The sequence below is a fragment of the Labeo rohita genome, chromosome 6 (assembly GCF_022985175.1).
Source record: "Labeo rohita strain BAU-BD-2019 chromosome 6, IGBB_LRoh.1.0, whole genome shotgun sequence".
NCBI lineage: Eukaryota > Metazoa > Chordata > Actinopteri > Cypriniformes > Cyprinidae > Labeo > Labeo rohita.
This window is the reverse complement of record NC_066874.1, coordinates 7,862,538-7,877,022: the sequence shown is the minus strand read 5'-3', so window position 1 is coordinate 7,877,022 and position 14,485 is coordinate 7,862,538. Positions and strand designations below refer to the sequence as shown.

The 14,485-nt window shown below is 37.6% G+C and overlaps 2 protein-coding genes across 2 annotated transcripts in view; one reads left to right on the top strand and one right to left on the bottom strand.

The window, feature by feature from the left end:
• dnah9l (dynein, axonemal, heavy polypeptide 9 like) overlaps window positions 1-6,668 on the top strand; it is a 54,372-nt gene extending 47,704 nt beyond the window's left edge. Inside the window, 11 exon segments of the mRNA XM_051112368.1 lie at window positions 316-464; window positions 682-809; window positions 887-1,114; window positions 1,361-1,552; window positions 1,640-1,759; window positions 1,953-2,195; window positions 2,671-2,853; window positions 2,977-3,092; window positions 4,191-4,303; window positions 5,105-5,245; window positions 5,328-6,668. Of these exon segments, the coding sequence (XP_050968325.1) occupies window positions 316-464; window positions 682-809; window positions 887-1,114; window positions 1,361-1,552; window positions 1,640-1,759; window positions 1,953-2,195; window positions 2,671-2,853; window positions 2,977-3,092; window positions 4,191-4,303; window positions 5,105-5,245; window positions 5,328-5,575 (1,861 nt within the window). The 3' untranslated portion in view covers window positions 5,576-6,668.
• Window positions 6,669-8,798: 2,130 nt separating this feature from the next.
• kcnh7 (potassium channel, voltage gated eag related subfamily H, member 7) overlaps window positions 8,799-14,485 on the bottom strand; it is a 59,421-nt gene continuing 53,734 nt past the window's right edge. The window contains 5 exon segments of the mRNA XM_051112354.1: window positions 8,799-9,133; window positions 9,135-9,176; window positions 11,237-11,384; window positions 11,567-11,711; window positions 13,914-14,132. Of these exon segments, the coding sequence (XP_050968311.1) occupies window positions 8,909-9,133; window positions 9,135-9,176; window positions 11,237-11,384; window positions 11,567-11,711; window positions 13,914-14,132 (779 nt within the window). The 3' untranslated portion in view covers window positions 8,799-8,908.

The window sequence follows — 14,485 nt, the reverse complement described above, 5'->3', positions numbered from 1 at the left end:
GTCTCTTCAGAAGGCTGAGAACAAACCACCCTAATTAAATATTACATCTACGATGTCTTGTCAGTCATGTGCTGAAGCTTGAAAATTGTGTGCGTTTTCGGTGGCGGGACAAAAAAAAAATCCTAATTTGTGTTTTGAAAAGGTTTGGAACAAATCTCTTAATAAACACACTAAATGTTTTAATTAATACCCAAAAATGTATGGAAGTTAGGTTTAGGGGTGGAATTAGGATAAGCTTAGTATAAAAAAACGTCCTTAGTATACGAAAATCCACACAAAGAAAACAAAAACAAATGTGTCTGTGTGTTTGTGTAGGAACTTTGTTGAAGAGAAACTTGGCGTGCAGTACACAGAGGGCAGGAAGATGGAGTTTGCACGCTCATTCAAAGAGTGTGGTCCTGCTTCCCCTGTATTCTTCATCCTGTCCCCTGGAGTGGACCCCCTAAAAGATGTTGAGTCTCTTGGTAAAAATTCATACTGGTTTTTCTTTCATCTCATGCAAGAATTTTTTATATTTTGTTTTGTCAGAAGTAGTCTGTCATTATCCTGACTATGGTTGTGCATCTTGACCCAGTCAAACCCTGGCCCACCAGTTTAAAAAAATTATAGATTTGAATGGGATGTGCTTAGAAATTGTGTTTGAACTGATTTTTGTGTGTGTTACTGTGTGCATGTATTTAGGTAAGAAGCTTGGTTTCACTATAGACCTGGGGAAGCTCCATAATGTGTCTCTAGGACAGGGCCAGGAGTCTGTTGCTGAACTTGCCATGGAAAAAGCCTCTAAAGAGGGCCACTGGGTCATTTTACAGGTGTGTCTTTGTGCATGTTATCGGTATATAGTATATTTTATGCATATACCTTATGCAAATGCTTGTGTTTCTTCTAGAACATTCACCTGGTGGCAAAGTGGCTGGGAAGTCTTGAAAAGCTTCTTGAACGTTGCTGTGTGAACAGTCACCAAGACTACAGAGTATTCATGAGCGCAGAACCTTCTCCCACCCCACAGGAACACATCATTCCACAGGGAATTCTAGAGAACTCCATCAAAATCACTAATGAGCCACCCACAGGCATGCTGGCTAACCTACATGCTGCCCTGGACAACTTTGATCAGGTAAATGGAATGGGGAAAAAAGTTGGATGTTGTGCTTGAGGCCCCACCCACAGTAAAATCCTATTGGTTCAAAAATCATGCTTTATTAGCTGTATATTAAAATCAGATATGCTCTGATAGGCTGTGATTAAAAGGAAAGCTTTTTTATAAGGCTTCAGACCAAATTGTAACACAAAAACCTTTGCTTATCTGTATGATTAAGTCAAATGAGAACACTGAATATTAAAAACACTTTTGCCTGTGTAGGACATTCTGGACCAGTGTTCCCGTGAGCAGGAGTTCAAGACCATCCTGTTCTCGCTGTGTTATTTCCATGCCTGTGTGGCTGAAAGGAGGAAGTTTGGCCCACAGGGCTGGAACAGGAAGTACCCTTTTAACACAGGAGATCTCACTATATCAGTGAATGTGCTGTACAATTACCTAGAAGCCAACTCACAGGTGTGTAATTAACTCTGCCACAAGAAGTCATCTTTCTCTGGGTGTTTATGTAATACAGAGCCATGTAAACAAACGTGTGTTGCCCAGGTACCATGGGAAGACCTTCGTTACCTGTTTGGTGAGATCATGTATGGAGGTCACATCACTGATGACTGGGACAGGAGACTGTGCAGAACTTACCTGGAAGAGTACATGCAACCTAACCAGGTGTATACTCACACTCAAAATGGTGCCTTGTGAGATTTTTTAAAAAATTATTTAGACAGAATTTTGTTATCTGCTATTGATTGGCCAGAACTTAAAAATAATGATATGTTTACTGGATTTGATATTTGATTTTCACTATTGGTTAATTCCCATGTATTTTGGCTCCTAAATACTTTTCCCATTGTCCTTACAGTTTGACAGGAAGTTGTCACTGGCCCCAGGATTTATTGTGCCTTCGAACCTGGATTACCAAGGTTATCATGCGTACATAGATGAGATGCTGCCCCACGAAAGCCCAGTGCATTATGGCCTGCATCCAAACGCTGAGATTGAGTTTCTTACAGTGACATCAGACAACCTCTTCCACACTCTTTTGGAGCTGCAGTCCAGAGACTCCAACATGGGTGAAGGAGCCTCACAGACCACTGAAGAGAAGGTCCGTTTCTGAGCTTTTGAAAGGGTGCACGTTTTCATACCTTATGTGACCCAGTCGCTAGGGTATATTTGTAGCAATAGCCAGCAATACATTGTATCGATTTTTCTTTTATGCCAAAAATCATTAGGATATTAAGATCATGTTCCCTGAAGATATTTTGTAAATTTTCTACTGTAAATATATCAAACTTATTTTTTGATTAGTAAAATGCATTGCTAAGCACTTCATTTGGACAACTTTAAAGGTGATTTTCTCAATATTCAGATTTTTTTGCACCCTCAGATTTCAGATTTTCAAATAGTCGTGTCTCGGCCAAGTATTGTCCTATCCTAACAACCTTATTTATTTAGGTTTCAGATTATGTATAAATCTCTACTCCAAAAAATGTACCCCTATGACTGGTTTTGTGGTCCAGAATCACATATGTTGTTGTAATGCATTGATTGTACGAAGGTTTAAGCCACTGCTGTTTCAGGTGAAGACTATTTTGGATGACATTTTGGAAAAACTACCAGAGGAGTATAACATGTCTGACATCACGTCCAAAACAGCTGAACGCTCGCCCTACATTCTGGTGTGTTTCCAAGAGTGTGAGCGTATGAACATTCTCCTCAATGAAATAAGACGCTCACTCAAAGAGCTGGACTTGGGGCTAAAGGTGCGTGATTCAAATTCATTAATTGTGCTTGGTCGCTTTTCATATCACAACCTCTTCTTGTCTAAGACTTTAGGTTGATAGTCAAAGCTTGGCTTCACAAGTGTGTATGTATTTCTCTGGCAGGGAGAGCTGGCTATTTCATCAGAGATGGAGCAGATCCAGACAGCTCTGTTTTTTGATAATGTTCCAGATACCTGGGCCAGACTGGCCTACCCCTCTATATACAGCCTCGGACAGTGGTATGGAGTGATAACTGATACTATTGTAGTTCTTTTAAATGTTTTAAATTATTTTTTATTTTTTATATTTTTTCATTTAAATTGTACTAATTTTGTTGTGTCTTTGTTATTAAAATGAAAATTACCCAATAATTTACTCTCCCTCAAACCATTCTAGATGTATATGACTTTCTTCTTTCAGATGAATACAATCAGAGTTATATTAAAAAATGTCCTGGCTCTTCCAAAGCTTTATAGTGGCAGTGAATGGCTGTTGAGATTTTGAATCCAATAAAGTGCATGCACCCGTCATAAAAAATTCTCCACATGGCTCTGGGGGGTTAATAAAGGCCTTCTGATATAAATTGACACGTTTGTGTAAGAAAAATATCCATATTTTAACTTTATAAACTGTAATCTCTAGCTTCCGCTAAGTATCGTATGTGTGTTCAAAAGAAAGTGGGGTTCCAGCGGATGACGTAGGATATATATATCGATATATAGATATAGGATATAGCGTAAGCTAGTCTCATGAGAACCAAGTATGGAGAACCAAGTCTCCCCTTGGCTTATAGCGAAATCGGATGCGCGTACGTCAGTTAGCGGAAGCTAGAGATTGCGGTTGTGTAAGATATTTTTCTTACACAAAAGCACTGATTCACTTCAGAAGGCCTTATTTAACCCCCCTGAGCCGTGTGGAGTACTTTTTATGATGAATGGATGCACTTCATTGGACTTGAAAATCTGACCACCCATTCACTGCCATTAAAAAGCTTGGAAGAGCCAGGACATTTTTGAATATAACTCCAATTATATTCATCTGAAGGAAGAAAGTCATATACACCTAGGATGGTTTGAGGGTGAGTAAATTATGGGGTAATTTTTATTTTTGCATGAACTATCCCTTTAAGAGACCTTATGAGATAACTTGTTTTGGTTACATTTTGTCTATGGATAAAATGATCCCAGAATGCATTGGGATGAGCTCCATTAAGATGGTATTGTTCATTATTAAAGTTTTTCTGCTTGCTGTATGTTGTCAAGTTTTGAAACTATATAAAAGCCGTACTGTTTTACGATAACAATTTGTGTATGTGATGTCTGTGTGTATCCAATCAGGTATAATGACGTGTTACTCCGCTGTAGAGAGTTAGATAGCTGGACTCACGATCTCTCTCTGCCTAGTGTGGTCTGGATCTCTGGTTTATTTAACCCTCAGTCTTTTCTAACAGGTACAGTAACACATACATATGCTTGTATATAAATAATGAAAAAAAAAACCATATATGTACACTACCATTCAAACGTTTGAATGTTTTTCAAATCATTTTAATGTGCTTATTTGCTGCTCAAGTAACATTTTTGAAACCATTTTTGCTGCTTAATATTTTTAGGAAAGTTTTCAGGATTCATTGATTGTTATAAAATATTTCTATTTCAAATGTTATTTTAAACTGTCACATTGTAAATGTGTTAAAATATAGTTTTTTGATCAGTTTAATGCATCCTTGCTGAATGAAAGTGTTAATTTATTCCAAAAGGTAGTGAGTTTTAAAGGTAGTGACATTTCCTTCTAAGGACGTTTTTGTTTATATATGTGACCCTGGACCACAAAAACAATCATATGGGTCATTTTTTTTAAACTGAGATTTATACATAATCTGAAACCTAAATAAATAAACTTTTCATTGATGTATTGTTAGGATATGACAATATTTGGTACAACTATTTGAAAATCTGAAATCTGAGGCTGCAAAAAATCACCTATAAAGTTGTCCAAATGAAGTTCTTAGCAATGCATATTACTCATCAAAAAGTTTTGATATATTCATGGTGGGAATTTTACAAAATATCTTAATGGAACATGATCTTTACTTAATATCCTAATGATTTCTGGCATAAAAGAAAAATCAATCATTTTGACCCATACAGTGTATTTTTGGCTATTGCTACAAATATTCCCATGCTGCTTAAGACTGGTTTTGTGGTCCAGGCTCACATATGTGCATCACACCCATTTTTTGTCTTTGTAGCTGTAATGCAGAGTTTGGCACGTAAGAACGAATGGCCACTTGACAAGATGAATTTGACGGTGGATGTAACCAAGAAGTTCAAAGAGGAGTTTAACCAGCCAGCTAGAGAGGGAGCCTACATCTATGGGCTTTACATGGAGGGTCTGTATCATCTGTCTGCTCTCTTATTTTATCTGAGCCTTTTGGGTGCATTTGAATCTAAAGTAATTGCTTGTGTCTGCAGGTGCATGCTGGGACATTCAAGGTGGGACAATCGCAGAAGCACGCCTGAAGGATCTAACTCCCAGCATGCCTGTTATAGCTGTCCGAGCCATCCCGAACGACCGACAGGAGACACGTAATACCTACGAATGCCCAGTCTATAAAACCAAACTACGTGCTAACACATATATCTGGACCTTCAGCCTTAAGACCAGAGAGAGGCCTGCAAAATGGGTTCTGGCAGGAGTCGCTCTGTTGCTTAGTGTGTGACAACAAGCAACACACAAAGATGTGTTACAGAATTGTGGGTAAAGACATACTCTAAAATATGCACTGAAATAATAGTTTTTAACCTAACTGAATATGTGTGACCATGGACCACAAAACCAGTCATAAGGGTCAGTTTCTTAAAATTGAGTTTTATACATCATATGAAAGCAGAATAAGTGGTCTATTGATGTATGGTTTGTTAGGATAGGACAATATTTGGCCGAGATACAACTATTTAAGAATCTGGATTCTGAGGGTGCAAAAAAAATCTAAATACTGAGAAAATCGCCTTTAAAGTTGTCCAAATGAAATTCTTAGCAATGCATATTACTAATCAAAAATTAAGTTTTGATATTTTATGGTCAGAAATTTACAAAATACTTCATGGAACATGATCTTTACTTAACATCCAAATTATTTTTGGCATAAAAGAAAAATTTATAATTTTGATCCATACAATGTATTGATGGCTATTGCTACAAATATAGCTGTGCTACCTATGACTGGTTTTGTGGTCCAGGGTCACATTTTGTCACATGCCTTTGGTATGATGTGGGATCCATATGTCAAGACATTGTAAATCTGGAAATAAAATTGTAGAATTTAGAGAAAAGTTAGAGATGTAAAATTAATAAATAGTTACTAAAATTCTGCACTTTTTGGTCACTAATCGAATGAGGACTTTTAAAAATTATTTTTATTATTAAATTAAAAAAGAAAAAGAAGCATTTCATTAGTGGCCTTATACTTTTGAACACCGGTGTACCCCATTTAAATTTGGCAATTAGTTTCTGGTTAGTTTCTGTTTTTTCCCCCATTTCCACCTATTCGATAGGATAGAGGGAAGTGCACAAAAAGTCTCAAGTTTTCCACAGTTTCTTAAAACTGTGGAAGGCCTTAAAGTCTTAAATTATGGCATAAAGTCATGGAATTAACTCTTGCATGAATTACAAAAAAAACATCAAAACATTAAATCAAGCTACATTTACTAAACAATATTATATGGGGTATGAAAACTTTTGAATTGAGTAGATGTTCTGAGCCCATTGACATATTTGTTCTTGTTTTAATTAATAAAGTTCATTTTGATCAATTTCATTAGATTTTTGCACTGGAAAACAAGAAAAAATACTGCAGAAAAACAATTTTTAGAGGAAAAATTTTCATATTCTAGTAATTGTGAGGCTTAAGCTAATTTATTTAATTAAAAGTAATAGAAGTTGGTAGGAAGTTGTATTTTTTTCTTTGCTTGGTCTTAAAGTCTCCAAAAGTCTTAAATTTAGCTTCATCAAACCTGCAAAACCCCTGTTTTTCCATAAATAATCTTGTGCAACATTGTAAATTAAGCATTCTGTCCTTTATTAATTTACACAGTTGTGCGTAACTCTTGTAATATTCACAATATACAGCATAAATATAATACATACCAATATATCCAAGGAAGAAAACATTCTAACCTGCTGTTATGTGTTGCATTGTATAAAATACAGTGTCAAACATTTAAAAAAATGCATAAAAACAATTCTGCGAACAGCACTAGTTTTTAAAAAGTGACACTGTACAAGATGTTTCAAAGAGTTTGTGCAAAAGATCGCAATAGTATCGTATCTTTTTCTTGCTCTCTTCCCGCACTGGCACACGTCCTGGCCCACAAACACCCCTAAGGCAAACCCGCTTCATCCAGCTTCCTGAAACACCAGACATGACTTGGACCATCTCACAGGAAACTGTTAGGTCAACGCATGCCGTGATCACAGCGGTCACACGAGCCAGTCAGGACAGCCAACGACATATCTGTGCGATGAGCACACACCGACATGGATGCTCCGCCTCCAGATTTCAGCCTACCAATCAGATTCATTCGAAGCTCTAAATCTGGTGGCCCTATGAGTAAATTACTAAATTAAGACATGCATACATTTTTTTCTTTTTTTTTTTCTTTTTTTAGCTGACACTAGGAAGACTGTGTGTTTTAATGCATCTCATTAAATGTGATTAAGTGATTAATTGAACTAACTAACTTTGGTTAAACATGCAGTCCTCCTACACATGAACTCAATGCCATGTTATACTGCAAGACTAAAAGTGTGCATTTTATGGGTTCTGTTCGTGTAGATCTATCGTCTGGAAGGCCAGGGATGACTGCTGCTACAAAAGCTAATGCTTTCACCTCCAGATCACATTATCCAGATATATTTCTACCGATAAACACTGCTACAGCTTCAGAATGAAATGAATCTGTAAATTGCATAAAGAAATGAATACAAAAAGCAACATGTAACACATAAGGGCTTTTCAGGGTCAGTTTTAACCCTGGGTTAAGCAACTGCATAAAATCATGTGTTAGCCTTTTGCATTAAAGGTGTTAAAATCCAAAGGAGAGTTATTTAGCAACAGACAACCAATCATAAGCTGTCTCAGTGCTTACCTCATTAAATATTCATAAGGCTTTCAAACACCTCCCTCATAAATATGCAAATAACATCTACCCAGGGTTAAAAACGACCCTTTACGTGTTAAAAGCCCCCAAGTGTTTGTGGAGCGGTCGAACGTTCATCTGCGGTTTGAATCACCCACCATTAGGGCCAAAAACGCTCAAGCTCACTTAGTCCATCAAAAAAAGTTTTGTCAAATTCAATACTGAGACTTGATATTGCAATACTGACAATCGTACAATGTTTAGTTGGCTCTGAAGGGACAGCGTGTCATTTCTGAATGTTGCTGTCCTGTGAAAATCTGATATGGGCAGAATAATGATATTTTGAGATGATGAGAGTTTGATGATGAGGCTTTGCTTTGCAGAGTTCAGTTCAAGTAAAAGATTCTTCCTGAATACCAGGAAATTCATAGTTCAGTAAATACATATATAAATCTCAAATAAGTGATATAAGGACAAAAAACCAAGCTCATCTCACTTGATTACAAATGCAAGTGTTTTTTGTTAAGAAACATGCAAAAAAATAAACAAACACTGCATTTTTTTTCTTCCCAGCATGCATCTTTTGTTAACATGGTCGTATGTCTGTACTTCCTGACCACCGTTTCATTTATATATTTACAAAATGAACAACCCCCAGACTGATTCATACTGCATTGATGCATCTGTTCCTTAGCTTGTGTTTGACTCCTAACTATATGGGACATGGAAGGTCGTTTTCAGTTCTTTGCATATGACTCTTCGGCTTCGTGTTCTCTACCCTGAGTCTAGCTGTAGCTGCTGTGATTTTGAAGGGAGGAGTTTGAGCTTACTGTTGATTTTGTTCTGTCTATGCATAGTTACATGAAAGCATACAGAAGTGTGACTCCTCTATGTGGCGTTCTGAATATGACAACTCAAGCCTCACGATTAAACACTGCTCTTACTGTACCTGCCCCTGGGAATTCTGTTGTTATTGGATTCTGTTTCACGACCATGAAACTATAACCTTTGACCTTATGTTGCTGCCCTGGAAGGCCAGGATCAGAGGAGGGCCTGTTGGGTCCCGCCTCCCACTCTGGCTCCGTCACCAGTAGAGTCGTCGTGCTGACGTCAGAGGTCATCTCCCTGGTAACGGCAGGCGTTGGAGTCTTTGGCTTTGCAGGCGTTCTCTAGATCATCACTCTGCAAAGAAGAAAACAGCTATTTCTGCCATTTGAGTGTAGGATGCTAGTATGTTATTGCAAAGTCAGCCAAATCAGTTTTTTTTTAAAGGGGTCATTACATGAGAAATGAAATTTGGCATATATGAGGTCTTTGTACTATTAAAGTTTCATAGCTTAAATTGTCCTCCTCATTACAAACAAAGCTTTTATTTAATCAAGCTCCAAAAGCAGCTCGTTTGGATCTGTGGTGCAAGGTAACGTCACCAAGGCACAAACATTTGCATAAACACTGCCTCCAAAGCAAGGCATCACCGAGTAGCCATCTTCTTTCCACTGGTGTTTAGTCTTTTAATGGCTGACATGCTAAAAAGCAAATAGAAATTATATATAGCTGCAAGCAGCAATTAAAGGGCTAAGCACAAAGAAGGCAAGATAAGTCATACCAGCATGAGACCAACTGCATCAATAAGCAATTAAAGACGTATTTGTTATTTATTAAGCAAAAAGGATGAAAAATCAAATACAGTCACTATTAAATATGACTGAAAGATTTATCACTGTTGACCAATAGGTGTTGCTGTTACAAAATTGATGTGGTGTGGTCAGTGTGAGGTGGCAATGGTACAAATAAAGTTTGGTGTCAATATGTCAAAGCTTTGTAGATATACAGCCTCAGGCAAAGTTTGGCATGATTCCAGCAAATTCGTTAATGTGTTAAACGATAACCATTTCGTATATCAACACGACATCCATAGCGTTTTACCAGCACGATCTGAAGATGATGTTGCTGACATGGAATAATTAGATATGTTTGACTCGTCATACTTCACCGAATCTAAAGAGAGCAGTTTGATTTTTGGCCAAAGCATTCAGAAGTTATTAGCAAAAAGAGCCATTTTTTTATATCTCCTGACTACTAGGTGGCGCTTCTCCGAAACTGTGCAGGTAGTCTCAACAGTCCGACCTCCATTGTTTCAATGCCGGAGCACGGATGTAAGCCAGACAAGATTATCTCCGATTGAACGATTGAGGTGTTGTGTTGCTGGATGTAATAATGAACACAGTGATCATCATTTACTCCCGACATCTGAGCTGCTGAAGATGCAGTAGATTACATTTGTTTGTGAAGGGAATGCACCTCCAGATCTACATAAATGCATCTATATTCGCACAATCATTCGCACAATCCAGCTTCACCTACAGCAGAAGTGAGTATAGGGGGTTTATTATGAATCTCTGCAATCACCTTTCCTAATAACATGCTAGTTAGCAAGTTTAGCAGGTAAATGCGGCTAAAGTAAACAGGTTCGTCACTCCACAGAGAGTAGAGAGGGGTGGGGTGAGCAGAGCTCATTTGCATTTAAAGGAACAATCCATCAGAATGGGATGATTTTTGCAGAGCTCATTTTGACAAAAGGTAAAAGGGGTGTTGTTTTACACTACGACTGGGAATTTTTAACCAAAGTATATTATAGACCTTTCTGTAAGACCCTAAATAATCATATCAACTCGTGTCTGAAGATTGATCGGAGCATTTCATTTGGTAAACGAGGCATAGTGTCATGGAGAGTTCACAAAGAAACATTTGTTTAAAGATGAAGCGGTACTAGATCTGACTGCAGCTGCATCACAAATGGTAGGTAAATGATTTCATAATGTTTTGTCTGGAAATGACAAAACACTCACATGCAATAGCGAGGGGGGGCGTTGAAACGATTTCCTATGCAATAGTTGCAACATTAGCCAATCATAACAGTAGCTGATTCCTGACAAGCATTAAAGGACCCGCCCCTTAAAACTCGTTTTAAACAGAGGGTCAGAATGAGGTTGAAAATAATTTTTCCCACATATTTCTGATTTTTTTTGCAAAAAACTTTATAAGTAAACATTATAAGTAAACCTCAAGGAACATATCAAAATAATTTTAAAATCAATGTCATGAACCCTTTAATCAAATCATATGTTGCAGCACAGTGGACAAATGCTCTTATTATGATGTGTTCTGTTGGTTTCTGTGGTATTGAGTGTACATAACATATTCACACTAGCTTTCTATTCTGAACAAAGCCTGTGTGTTACCTGCGTCTGCATGGCAGTGACGGGCTGCACAGGTTTGTGGTAGTCCGGACTGACAGCAACAGTACTGTACGCTGGAGGTCCCAGAGTGCTCTGCCTCTGGAGCAACTGTAAAATAGCCTGGATGTCTGATGTCATTTGCTCCTCCAGCCTACAAACATACACACGCATACATTGACGCAGATGTGCAATACAGTCTCTGACCAGCAGATGGTGGCAAGCACCATTTTATCAACAGCACAAAATGTTTTGTATGTTAAAGTTGATGTTTTAAGTCACATTCTCTTAATTTACTCTTTTATGTGGCCTACTTTATCCCGTGTTCTCTCTCACCTGTTTAGGTGTTCCTGCAGTAGATCCAGTCTTTGCTCCATTTCGCCGAATGTGATGTCACTTTCACAGTCATCTCCTCCTTCTCTGTCCTGAGATTTCGCTGAGTCATCTGCATTCCCACAAGGCCATTCTTCAACACACACATCTAGAGAAACACAAAGTCCCAGTGCAATTAATCACAGATGCACACAAACATACCAGATACATACAAACCCAATCAATCATAAACATGTGTAAGATGAATTAGGTTTGTATGTTGTCAATTGTACTGCACACACACTATAAAAAAACATATAGCACTATAAGAAGATAAATTAGATCTATCTTATACACACACAACACACGTCATTAATTCTCTCCACACTGCACCAGTTCCCTAATATAACAGCTGCAATCCCCAGAAGCCAAAAAAATGTGTTTGTGTATGTTTGCCTCAACAAGATATTACACCAAGCGCAATCTTATCATATGCTCTAGTGCTGTCTTGTAATATTTAGAGATACAGAGAAAGAATGAGAGAAGGAAAGAGAGAAAGAGAAGCACCCTGGCTGTGTAATTATATCAGCAGTCAGCAATTGTTCACACATTCAAAACCTCTTCTTTACAGTACAGATTCAAAAAAAAATTGCAGCACTTTTATGACTGATTTTTTTCTTCTAGTTATTTATAAATTCAGTTTATATACTCAATCTCACGTTGCAATTTTTGCCAATACTTTCTACGAATCTTGTGAATACAATGTGTTTTATATATAGTCTCCATAGAACTTTGCCAATATTAACAATGCACATTTTTATGAAAACATTTATAAAGGGATAGTTCACCCAAAAATTAAAGTTCTTTAATTAATTAATCAGTCTCATGCCATTTCAAACCTGTAAGACCTTTGTTCATCTTTGGAACACAAATTAAGATATTTTTGATGAAATCCGAGAGCTTTCTGACCACCCATAGGCAGCAATGCAACCGAAACATTCAAGGCCAAGAATGGTAGTAAGGACACTGTTAAAATAGTCCATGTGACATCAGTGGTTCAACCTTAATTTTATGAAGCTACCTTAATTTTATGACAGCGTTGCTGTGTATCCGTGGTAAAAAAAGCTCTCAGATTTCATCAAAGAATATCTTAATTTGTGTTCCGAAGATGAACAAAGGTCTTTGAAATGAGTTTGGAACAACATGAGGTTGAGTGAAGTTTTATTTAACTTAATTTAATTTCACTGAAATGACATACTCTCTGGTGATACATGTCAGACTTCTCAAATTATTTCATCTGCTTAAATTCCGACCCTCACAACTGGCTGCAAACTTGCATCCAATCAGCAAATAATTAATAGAACCAAGTCTCTGCCTTACATTTTTAACTTTTCTGCTAATCTGTTTCACTCAGATGTAGGGGTGTGTGATGATAGCAAAACATTAAATCTCAATGTTTTCTGGAAAATGTTGATAACCATAATTAGACAACATTTTGCTTAGCATGTTATTGTGCTGGTATTTTGACAGGTTTAGGACTGCCGTTGACAGCTGACTCCCAAAGCTTTCTTCAGAAATTAACGTTCCAATATATTTAAATAAATTTTACAGGCATTTTTACTTTTATAAGGCCAATTTTTCGGACCTAATTAAATGCATGCATCATCTATTATAAATCAAATAAAATCAGTATCAACTACATTTGTGCTTGCAATGTGGAGGTGGCGCAGAATCTGCATCTAAAATGGCATTTAGATGCATATACACAGACTATTTAATGCTGGACATGATTGCATTTAACCCACAGTTACAAATGCACAATTAATGTTTTGATGTTACCAGTAGGTGGCAGCAAATCACTGCATGAGTGAGTCATTGAGTCAACCGATTCATTCAAAAGGCTGATGGATTCAGTAACGAAACACCGTTGTTTGTGTTTCGTAACACAAAATAGACGCAAAACATTTCTGAATTGTTGTGTCCAAAATGTAAGTCACTTAAAATTAACTTATTTAACTGTTTATCAAATCAATATCACATTTGCAATAGTGCTGATATTTGGAGAAAACGTCTCTCTTTGTGTAATATATAAACTAAATTAGATATAAATATAATTCATACAGGGGCATTTTTGCCCTCTTATCTTGAATTTTGGTGGAATTCTAAATGTATTTTAATAGACTAAATCACCCAGAGAAAACGTGAACTCTAAATGTGCACACGCAGTAGTCTAACCTACTCAGTTTTTGCAATATACTCAATAAAGTGTAATGTAACTTTAAAATGAAAAATGCATTACAATTTTATTATAAAGCATTATGAACATCTTGATATGTTTCAGGTAAAGTTGTTGAGAATGAGTATGTTATACCTTTGCAAAACAGATTGTTTTCAACACAATCTTTAGAGTATGTGTCAGGGATGGTGTTCAGGTTGACAGGAATGGATTGATTCAAAGGCCTCGCTGTCCCTTCCTCACCCTCCTCTTCCTCCTCCTCTTCCTCCTCATCCTCCTCCTCTCCCGGTAACGTGTGAACCTCTTGATCTCTTCCCCTCTCCCTCTCTGTCCCGCTCGGTCTGCTCGGAGAACCTGAGGGAACACAAAGTCCTCGCAGAATTACACACATGCTTCTCACCCTCCAGATTGCACCTTGAACAAAGAAAAAAAGATAGCGATGAATGAGCCAGCAAGAGAGTAAGAGATTTGGCTGGGATGAATAATCCAAACAGCAGGTTACACAGGGACGGGGGATAAAACGTCTCTTGACCGTTCAGGTGAAATCTGGCACGTTGCAACCACACAATAACAAACATCTGTCTGTGGCCAACAATCACCATGGCAACAGCTTGAAACCCAGCGGGAGAGAAAAGAGACGGGTGGAAAGAGAAGGGGAGGTGACGGGGGAAGGGAAACAAAGGAGGGACCGAAACGGAGGAGAGGAA